At 31.6% G+C, this 12363-nt stretch overlaps 1 protein-coding gene across 1 annotated transcript in view; it reads right to left on the reverse strand.

Moving 5' to 3' along the window:
• The window catches only part of LOC134231938 (fibrinogen alpha chain-like), a 55819-nt gene that overhangs the window by 41382 nt on the left and 2074 nt on the right, over positions 1 to 12363 (reverse strand). The window contains exons 3-6 of the mRNA XM_062713891.1: positions 11201 to 11343; positions 9687 to 9783; positions 7718 to 7888; positions 6674 to 6807 (exon numbers count right to left, since the gene is read on the reverse strand). Coding sequence (XP_062569875.1) covers positions 6674 to 6807; positions 7718 to 7888; positions 9687 to 9783; positions 11201 to 11343 — 545 coding nt within the window. The remainder of the gene's footprint in view (positions 1 to 6673; positions 6808 to 7717; positions 7889 to 9686; positions 9784 to 11200; positions 11344 to 12363) is intronic.

The following is a 12363-nucleotide window of genomic DNA, read 5'->3' on the forward strand; positions in this document are numbered from 1 at the left end:
ACAAATGACAATTTGTTTATTGCTCAATGTAGAAATGGTCAAGTGAAGAAAATCAAATATCTGCAGTGAAATGCATCATTGTATTGTGTTTTTTTTATAATTACAATAAATTCAAGAGGAATGCATTATTACCGATACGGTATATATAAGTACATGTAGTCTGCGACAATCTGCACTTTGATGGAAACATGCAAACACATCTCAATTCTTTTATAGTAACTGTAAACATTATAATAAATGTCAAAGAACTATCATTATTACTAGGTGAACTAAACGTATATACTAGGTGCCTGGTCACATGACTTGAGAAAGAACCAGGCATTTCTGTAAAAAAAATTAATGACAAGTACAAAAACAGTTGATGATCATATTTGCTTAGGATTTTTTTTCAAGACAAAGCATGCATGTAATCATTTAAAAGTCACACACAAGACATTTGCCTGGTCAAATTTGCTCAAACTTGATAACCACTCACCAAAAGGCATCATAAGAGGTGGAAACATGGGCATCATTGGTGGTGGCATTCCTGTAGGAAGTGAACCCATTCCTGTAGTATGCACTGATATAGTATGCAGTGACAAAATATCTTTTTTTTGTCTCTAAATTAGGAAGATTCACAGGAAAAAGTTATAAAACTGCATCAGTTTTTAATTTATTCTCACAATTATATTTTATAAAGAGAAATTACCCCCAATATAAAGCACATGTTTCATCTAAAACTGAATGTACAAAACTTATCTGCCTCTAACTAAATTATATATATATTAAATACAGTATTTATCTAGTACAAACTATGTTTACAATATTTACTTAGTACTAACTTTGTGTAGCGTATTTACCGACTGTTACTGAATGTATTCTATGTACAGCATATACATAATACTAATATTATGGACGGTATGCACACCATTTTCCTGTACTGGGTATTTAACAAGTACTAGTTAAGTGTTCAATTGATATTTACAATTACATGTATCTAGTACTAACACTGTGTAAAGCTGGTATTTTCCTACTTATAACTTTATTCTAATACCGTTTCAGTGTACAGAATTTACATTTTACTAACTCTGTTTACAGTATTTACCCAGTACCATCTCAGTGTACAGCATTTACCCAAAATTAATTCGTAAACAAAAGGTTACAGAATTTTTATTTACCTAGTACACTGTAATATGATTATGTACATTATTTACCTAGTAATATAATAATGTGCAGTAAATAGGTGTACAATATATATATATATATATATATATATATATATATATATATATATATATATATATATATATATATATATATTATATTATATTGTATCATATTATATCATATTATATTATGTATTATATTATATATTATATTATATTATATTATATTATATTATTATTATATATATATATATATATATATATATATATATATATATATATATATATATATATATATATATATATATAATAGATAATTAAAAAACGATATTAAAAAAGAGAAGAACTGCGAACCATGGTATTGTTCTTCCGCCTACCTCCAAGTCAAAAAGTTTAAATATTCGATGAATTTTAAATATTTTTTATATATATTTATATGGATTTTCATAAAACATTTCTTATTTGGGAAAACAAAGAGAGATAACTTTTACATGTTGGTAAAATATTTTAAAAACATCTTTCCCCCTCGTGTCAAAAAATTTCTTTTCACAGGTATATGGAATGTTATTTCACGAATTCATGCCAAAGCTTTTTGTGTGACACGGGGCGGGGGGGGGGCATATGTCTATTGACAAAAACGATAAAAATGCTAATTTTCCACCAATATCAAAGCGATTTACAACTGAAACATTCTATTTTATTGATATATTTAAGTTTTATTTATTTGGCTAAGACATTAGAAAACATATATGGAATCATTTAATCATATCCTAGCTATTTCAAAATATGGTGATGCTTGAAACTTCGATTTCAATGGAAAATATCGTCTACCCCCCTTTTTTTCAAGAGCTGTAATTATGGATAATTTACTTTTTAGCGCTGGTATTAAGACAATTCATCAATTACCATAGAACTGTTCTTTGTACTAAACAAAAATTTTATGGCCAAATTGCTATCTATATTGAATTACATGGTTCCAAAATGTAGGCGAGAATCGAGAGGTAGCGTGCGTATTTCTTTGTGGCAAGGAAAGTTTTTCTTTGTAAGCACAGCACTGACACAGACAGTTTTAACAGCCCTGTTACAGGCCGCAGCTACAAAATGCTAGGAAATTTGTCCTGTCTATGACAACTGCATTTTTCTCATCAGTTGCAAAGTTTGCTCCGAACAGTATATTGGTGAAACAGGAGATCTCCGCAGGAGAGTCAACAACCACCGTTCGACCATTAGGACCAAAAAACTCAATGAACCCGTTGGGGAACATTTCAACCTTGACGGTCACAAATGGGAGGACATGACAGTAGTGGTGATTGACCATAACCCAAGATGGACAGACGCTCAGAGAAAAAGCAAAGAAAAGTTCTGGATGCACAGATTGAAGTCATGGTATTAACAAACTGAATGACTTCACCAGAATGAACGTAAACTAGACCCGATTCCTGATGATACCAAACAAGATTATTCTCTCAATTAAGTGTAAACTCTACAGTTAATTTGCGTTACCAACTCTCGAACAACCCGCATAACTATGTATTCCTTACGCCTTTGTTAATCAATTATTATTTATTTTTTACCGATAATTAGTCCTAAAACATTTCAAATTAAAATTTATGATAGATCATGATTCATATGTTAAAATGCCCCTTCTATATTTTTATTTTTCTTTGATTATTCTTTATCAAGTATAGTTACGTCATTTTGAAACAATGTACGATTTACTGATTGCCGTAATCAATTAGCATAATTAATTCGTTCAATTATGTAAATCGCACTTCACCCGATTATACCCAATAGACCGGACGCATTTCATAGCGGTCCGGATTCTTTCTTTAATAGTGTTCTTAAAAATTTCCAAATCAATATGTAACTAAGTTTGTAAATATATAGTGTTTAGTAGTAGTGCTAGTTGTTTTTTTTTTGTTTTTCTTTTTCCTCTGTTCTTATGACATTTTAACTTTTTTCTTTGTCCTGAGGAAGGGACAGGGCGTGCCGAAAATTTGACAATTTTTATTCTTCGTGTCGTTGGTCATTTTTAGTGCTTTATATAAATTTCCATCCGTGACCTTGTATCTACTTGGTAGATCCGACATTAGGGATATACAGTGTTGTTGTTTTTTTTTTTAGTGCTATATATATATATATATATATATATATATATATATATATATATATATATATATATATATATATATATATATATATATATATATATATATATATATATATATATATATATATATATATATATATATATATATATATATATATATATATATATATATATATATATATATAAGGAATCACTGTCTAATTTTGAGATAATGCCAGGGCATCAACAATAGTGGGAAACATGGGATAATTTGAATAACGGGCGATGCCCGGTATGATAAAATTACCCCATGTTTCCCACTATTGTTGATGTCCCTGGCATACTCTCAAAATTAGACAGTGATTCCTTATATTTCCATTTCATTGTGAAATAAAATTGTAGACTTAGACATTAAGAATATAGACCAATCGATTTAAATTACACGAGGACTTCCATGCCAATTTCAATAGTCCTCGCACACTGACGTCAAACACAAAGGCAGCCGCACGAGATTTACATGCATATTTGGCCTCCTTAGCGTCAGACACAGAGACAGATGCGCACGAATTTTGCATGCGTATTAGGCCTCCTTAGCTGCTGACCTATCGACCTGCCTAATTTACAGTCCGGCAGAATTATCAGGAAATCAACTCCGCTTACTTTCAAAGGGTTATTATAGAGAAAAAAATTTAGAAATGGAAATATATATTAACTTTCAATTTAAATTGTGACCGGGAAACTTAAAATGGTCTTTAAACACATCTTTCGGACAAGTTTTCGACAGTAGGGGGATTTATCATAACAAAAATTGCAGTAAATATAAGAACAAACGGATGTTATTAAGTTTGCACTTTTAGTCTGACAAAAGATAACGAACGCGAGCTCTACAGACAAAAGTAATTAAAGAGGCTAATCAATAGGAATTAAACTTTTAAACCGGATGGTCCCACGAAATAAATCATGGGAATGCAGCTGCTACTTAATTGTTTATGAAAAGATGTATTTGGTTAGGGTGAGGAAGGAACAATAGTATTGAATATAATATAAAATATAAAAAATGTAGAATAGTATTGAAGTGACCAGAGGTAAGATATTTGGATAAATTAGCTACAACAAATAATATTAAAAAATCATGCAAAAGATTGGAAATTATTTTAAAAGTGCCTTAAAAGTTTAAAACGTACTCAAGGTCGGAAGTAATAGTAATTAAATTCAAATTTAAATTTAAAGTAATTATTACAACTTTCCAAGGAGTTACAAATATTGAGATGTAAATCTACGAAGTTACACCTAGTATAAAATGAGCGGTCGGGATAGACAGGATTTCAGTGGATGGCGGAATCTTGACTGTCTTGGTTGCATTTCATACAGGTGAGATAATTTTTTAGACTTGCGCAGTTTTTGTCAAATTATTAGAATTTTCACTTGGCTTAATTTAGTAACAGGTTACAATCTTTTATATCATTACTAGTAATGTTTAGTATAATTTATAGTATATTGTAAGAAATTATTTACTGTAATCATAACGAATACAAATAGATTGTTTAATTTAAGAGTGGAAAGCTGAATCTTGACTATCTTGGTTGCATTTCATACAGGTTGGGTAAAAGTTCCTCTTCCCCAACCATGTCAGCAACTCAGGTCCATTAGATGTACAAGGAATTGGAAATGAATGGCCAAGAAATTATAACATAAAGCGAAAAGCAGAAATGAGTCATCCCGGTACCTCTCACACGAATTCCATAGAATGAGATCTATCCGATTATGAAAATCGAAAAAAAAAAACAACCTTTTTAAAATTTTACGAAAGGAAATTAAAAAAATTATAATTTTTCATGGAAATAGTCTCTAAGTGTCAATTTATTAATTAAACTGTAATAATGATACAGTTTATTTATATCCTAGAAAAGTATATTAATTAATGTTTTGGCTTTTTTTAAAAAAAAATGAAAACAAGCAATGTGTTTACTGTAGATTTAAGATTTATATACATAATAAACGAACAAAAAAAAAACATTGGCATAATTAAAGTTCCTTATTAGACACGCTTCCTTCTAATTTTACTTAACATTGTTTATTTCTTTATTGTGACAACTACATTTACTAAGTCAGTTTCTACTTGTTGATGGAGTGAGGAGTAAGAAAAAAATATCATTCAGTGCTTAATTCCTAAATATTTAATTCTAATTTTAAATAAATTTACTATCTATTCATGATTTGTTTTCCAGGAAAATCTGGTTACAAACAAAATGAAGCCCCAGTTCAAGAATTGACCGTGCAGTGTTCAAAAATGAAAAGACAATTCCAACAGTAAAATATATGGATTTTTCTGTCAGATACTAGCGATGTTTTTGGCACAGGAGTTCGCATGCGTATCAATTTTCCGAAATTGTTAGCAAAAAAATATGTTATACTGTAATTGTTATAAAATTACAAGTATTTTTAAAGGAATGACATATTTTCTTATTTCGGTAAATTGACACGTTTGCGATCTCCCGTGGTTTTTTTTTTTTGGTATGTTTCACAAATTTTTTTAAAGAAATAAATATATATATATATATATATATATATATATATATATATATATATATATATATATATATATATATATATATATAATTGGTTGATAGTTTGTTACATGGCCAGTTGTAAATTTATTTTATTTTCAAATTGAATTGTTATTTTTATTTGTTTTAATCCTATCAAGTGATGAAGATATAAACAAAGGACTTGCATCTGAATCAATTCAAAGACATAAATACAGAGGAGAATTTGTGTAAACATCTCTGTACATCACATGAGTGTACATCCGTAACACATTGTATCCTTTAAACATTAACTTTATATATTTATATCAATATCGAACGGTTAAATTCGCTATGAAAATTTAAATTTTCATTTAAACGAATTTAATCTGTTTTGAAAAATTTCAAGTTTTGTCTCAAATTTTATTCGTTATTTATCATGTTTATATAAAAAAAAATAGCATTTAAAAAAATTTTGTTCGTTTAAACTCAGCTGACAATATTATTATATTGAATATAAACATATTTTTGAAAAGTACTATTTTTGACAGGTATGAAGGGCATTTGAATAAAAAAAATCAAAATATAAACAAGATATAAATTGTAATGCATTCCACAAATAGAGAATGCTTTGATTTATCTTTACTAAATATCTTGACTGGCTGAAAATGTTATTTAAGACACACAAAAACCCACAAAAATTCGTAATACCAATAACAAACTTGTTTTGTTGTCAAAGTTTATAATATAAACTTTATTTTTATATCATACATAAAGAAATTTTTGTTTATTTATTTATTATGGTTTTTGGGGCGTACCATCATTTTTGCAGACTTCAGGGACCTCCAGGTTTTTCCCCAACTATACCAATTCAGTTCTGTTCTATCTTTCTTGGAGTTTTTTCTGTATACTCCATTAAGATTACAGCTTAAACAACTAGCAAACCAGCCTGCTGCTATGTAGCCCTTAGCACATGAACCACTATTTGTATCGTTGTCTCTGTCCTTAGTACTGAACTTCATATTGCTGTACGGCCCAAAGCTATCACCTGTAAGTACATACGTTTATCCTTTGATTGATTATTTTCTGTGTGCAGAATCTCTCTCACTCTACCTCTCTCCACTTTGTTATTGCTTCTTCAGCATAATAATTATATCCACCAGTGATTTATATAATAATTATAATCAATAAAAAAAATCTTGTTATATCATTATACGTAAGTAAATTATCACATATGTAGTAGTTCATTGAATTTTTTATCTGTGAGAATTTCTTGCATCTCACTAACTAAAGTTTTGAGATTTCTTTCTAGGTATAAAGTTATACATTTCACCCAAGGGATTGATCTTTATAAGGATTACCCGGTACCTGTATGCTACACTGAATCTGAAAGGTCATAGGAATTATCAAAACTGAAATGTATAGTACCCATTGCAGCGATTCATTTATTTCATTCAAAATTACATTTTCATAAATAACTCAAAAAATTGTTTTCCTTCATTGCTTATAAGTGGGATGAACCGGTGCAACATTGTAGATGAATAAACAACCTAAGTAAGTGTATTTTAATTTTTCTGCTATATTTCATCTCTTAACCTTGGTATGAAAAGGGGGTGGAAGTACATAAAATATTGTTTGATTGATGCTTACGTTGCATTGATGAAAGGATCATATAACAGTTGATCTTTGACAATTTTCAAACTCATTTTTTAAAGCAAAAAATATAAGCTGTTTTGATGTTGAATGTATTATTCATCTATTGATCAACAACAACCAGATTTCCTAGGAAATGAAGAAAATATTTATTGGATGCAAGATGGCTTAAAGAAGGGCTGGACACTTGACAATAGTAAATTAAACCTATTGGTGGCATTTTAAACTTAGAATTCATTTCTCTGGAATTCAAAATAGGAAATATTTTATGTAAATATTGTTTAATTACATTAAATTCTTCTTACCAAGACCTTTGGTTCCCTTGAATCCCTCTACTCTCAGCTTATACTTTTCAGCTTCGTTCCCGATGTAAAATCTGGAGTAGGTTGCATGTGCTTTCTGTCTAGAGAATCTCTCTAGATCTATTCTTAGTTCTTGTCTTTTGTCCATTGTCAGAGTGTAAATAGCATCATTTCCTAAACATAAAAGATTTTTGAAAAAAGTATGCAGGAATAAAAACAAGAGGCCCATGGGCCTTATAGGTCACCTGAGTATCATGCAACAACTTTCCAACAATTGAATTTGATTCATGTTTTAATACAAAGTTTGAAAGAGGTACCATTGCTTATCTTAATTATGAACTCAGCATGCTTACTTTAGTTAGCGATACCCAGAGGTACATGTAGATCACAGTAACAGAGAGAAAATGCATATCTACTTTATCATTATCAGTTGTGCACCCCATCCCACAGGAACCACTGACTCTGGGGCCACATCTTTCAAAATTTTGGAAATTTTATAAATTTTATTTCATCATGGTGTTGATTAATACCAAAGTGCAGATTTCAAAGCATTAAATCATTTTCAGACCCACCCCCCCCTCTCAAGTACCTCTGTCCCAGGGGCCTGGAAATTAGGCATTTTTGGAAGAAGCAGTGTTCTTCAACATAAATATATACTAAGATCATTAACATAATACCCAGGATCAAAGGAAAAGATTTTCAACGCATTCATTTTCACTATATAAACCCTAAAGCCCGCCCTAACACAAGTAGCCCTGACCCAGGGGCCCTGAAATTCACAAATCTCAAAGAGGCATCCTTCCTCCTCCTAACTATGTACATAGTTTGTTGGTTTAATACTCAGGTGCAGAAAAGAAGAGTTTTAAAGAGTTTATGCAATTTCACTATATAATCAATAGAGCCCCACCCTAACACCAGAACATCCAACCTAGGGGTCATGAAATTCACAATTTTGCAACATAACTATGCATTTTGTAAGTTTATTTGATACTCAGGAGCAAAGAAGAAGAATTTCAAAGAAATAATTCATTTTTTACTATATAATCTTTATAGGCTCGCCCTAGCACTAGAACCCCTGACCCTGGGGCCATGAAATTCACAATTTTGATAGAGGCAGCCTTATTCAACATAACTATGTACTTGGTTAGTTTATTTAATGCCTGCAAACAGAAAAGAAGAATATCAAACAAATAATGCATTTTCACAATATTATCTATATAGCCCTGCCCTACCACTAGAACCCCTGACCCTGGGGCCATTTAAAAAATCAAAATTTTGGAAGAGGCAGCTTTATTCAACATAACTATGCACTTGGTTAGTTTATTTAATGCCCGCAAACAGAAAAGAAGAATATCAATTGAAAGAATTAATGCATTTTCACTATATAACCTATATGACCCCGCCCTAACACTAGAACCCCTGACCCTGGGATCATTAAATTCACAATTTTGGAAGAGGCGGTCATTTTCAACTCAACTATGCACTTGGTTAGTTTATTTAATGCCCAAGAGCAGAAAAGAAGAATTTCAAAGAAATAATGCATTTTCACTTTGTAACCTATTTAGCCCCGCCCTAGCACTAGAACCCCTGACCCTGGGGACATGAATTTCACAATTAAGGTAGAGGACTCAATGCTTATTACAATCATACCAACAGTTTGACTGCTTGATGTCCAGCAGTAAAGAAGAAGATTTTTAAAGATTGCACTAATTTTAGTGGTTTTTGCCCCCCCCCCCCCCGCCCCAGGGGGGCAAGGACCATGAAATTCAAAATTTTTGTTTACCTTCACCCATAGATGCTATATGCTAAATTTGGTTGACATTGGTTGAGTGGTTTCAGAGAAGAAGCTAAAAATGTTCAAATGTTAACGCACGACGAATGACGACGGACAAAAACAGATAGCAATAGGTCACCCGAGTTTACTCAGGTGACCTAAAAATCAAATATCATGTTTTGAAAAGGCAGATCTTACCCAGCCAATATTCATCCTTGGCGTCACCAAATCCCTTCTTGTACTCAGCCCAGTTCCTATAAAAATCAGTTACGCCATCTTGTCGTCTTTGTATAACCTAAAATCAATCCATTAGCTGAAATACTTTGAGTTTTAGTTATTTAGAAAATTACGTATACCTGACTTATTTTTAATCTAACATACACTAGACAAAACTGCTAACGCACCACATAACAAAATTAATATTTAACTTTTAAAAACCTGTTAATAATGCATTTGATATACATGTATAAATTTGTTACTTTAATAAAGTAATTACAATGTTTACTGAAGTGTGACCAACTCATAGAAAACATTAAAATCGTGTCTCTTCCATTTTCAAATAAAAAAACTCAATTTTTTTTCTTTGTATTTGTGTTATTTTCATTTGTACAATTAAAAACTCAGAAAAAAAAGTTTTACACCGTATGCGGAAGAACGTGCTAAAGCAGACAGTATGGCGTCTGCAGGGGGTTGCTTTAGAGAAATCTGTAAAAATTTAAATGACAAAATTAAAATGCTTATGAACTTCACTAGTGTAAAGTTGTAGCAAATAGATTAATATACATAAAAAAATTACTATAGATAACCATGGCATTAAATTAGCAGCAGTAAGTTGAAAACTGTTCCACAAAACTGGCCCGGTCAACCGGAAGTTGAGTGGATTTGGTAATGCCACTAAAGCACCATGCAGATAATTACTAAGCGATATGAGAGTAAATTACAGTTTGTTATTTGATTTATAACTGGTGGACTACTCCTGGTGGGCAACCGCACAGACCACCTTTAGTGATCAAGAATTTCATATCTGGACAAAAAGGACGTGCGCAGTGCACAGCTGGAAAGTGGTTTTCGGTCAAGAAGGTGCTTCAAGGGTCTTTTCATAATACCAAGACACTTGTCAATCCCACTGTTTTGGAAATAATGGCATATTATACATGTATACACTTATACCGATCTGGCAAATGTTATGTTCATAAAGAAGAATTAACAAGTGGTGCGTTAGCAATTTTGTCTAGTGTATATGTAAGTAACTTGTATAAATTTTGACTTTGATTGATTGATTGTATGTATGTTGTTTAATGTCCCTCTTGAGAACATTTCATCATATGGAGACGCCATCACTTGCCGGTAGAGAGCTGAAAGTTTTTTCCTATACTCGGCACTCAGGGCCATTGAACAGGGAGGGATCTTTTTCGTGCCAGCACCTACTGCAACACGGGACCTCGATTTATACAGGCTCATCTGAAGGAACGGTCTCCACGTGCCCCAGTGTGATTCGAACCCGCGACGTAAGGATCAGCTCCTTCCTTCGCGACTCTAGAGCAGACGCTTTAACCACTGCGCGACAGATTGACTTTAAGAATAAAGACCTCATGAAAATCCACTTAAAAATATTAAGACAATATGAACTCTGTGATATGTTGCAGTAAAAGAGGAAGATGGAAAGATAGTTGAACTCATGTTAATATTTCAATATCAGTTGTCATGGTTACCGTCCATCCGCCTCCGTCCGTCGTCATGTCACAGTACACCGACTTCTTTGTCTTCATATCAGGATAAATCGAGTACACACCATCTTTACTCAGGGGTCTGTTTTTAAGGATATCAGCACAGTCCTTGTGTTTCTCTTTCATATCTGAAAAATAAGAAGATAAACATGTGAATGACGAGTTTTGAAGAACAAGAGGGCCATGGACTATCACATTCACCTGAGTCATTGTGATCTTGCAATTCTTCATCAGCTGATATTTCTGCATATTCTTGTATAAAATTTTGATCCCTTTTTGGCCTCATCCTGTTCCTGGCGATCATGAATTTAACAAACGTCAGAATCTACACAATACAAGGATGCTTCTTTTTAAACACGGTTTTGCTTCTTGAGAAGAAAAATATATAGACTGGTAAACATTCGTTCCTCAGCATTCCAATATTAATCATTGATTGCCCATTGTTACCCTATCCTATTTCAAGATTTAAATCTTAAGTTAATTTAAACCTTATAATGATTATGGTGGAGATATCGATAACATAAAAATAACCGTAATGCAGGAATTGAGACCAGGGCAAAAAAAAACGTATACTAGTGATAGTAACTTCCAAAACATTTCTCTTCAACAAAGTTAAGAAAACCCTGTAGCATCGACTTATTTGTCAGAGATACCATATGCAGGAAATGATTTAATGTTATGTATTATTACATTATCAAATTATAACGAGGGAAGTTCATGGCCTAAAAGCTCAAAGCATCCCGTTTTCATACAGTTTAGCTATTAGATTGTCCGTTCTTCTGTATATTCCTGTTAGTCACCAATTGTGGCCCTGGCCTATTCCTGCAGGTGATCATGAATGGAACAAACTTAAATCGCCATTTTCTGAGGATGTTTTATATTAATACATGTAACATTCATCCCGTCTTTGTTATTCTTGGGAAGAAGATTTTAAAATGTTTTCTGTCTATATATCCATATGGTACGCGACTTATCTACACTACCTGATACTTCCAAATAAATATAACTATATAGTCAAAACTTTGTTTGTTTGTTTTTTTAAATAAGAAATTTATTAGCTCCCCTAGCTATATATATATATATATATATATATATATATATATATATATATATATATATATATATATATATATATATATATATATATA

The sequence above is a fragment of the Saccostrea cucullata genome, unplaced genomic scaffold, assembly GCF_032062105.1.
Source record: "Saccostrea cucullata isolate Sc308-1 unplaced genomic scaffold, CSIRO_AGI_Scuc_v1 ctg323, whole genome shotgun sequence".
In the NCBI taxonomy this organism is placed as follows: domain Eukaryota; kingdom Metazoa; phylum Mollusca; class Bivalvia; order Ostreida; family Ostreidae; genus Saccostrea; species Saccostrea cuccullata.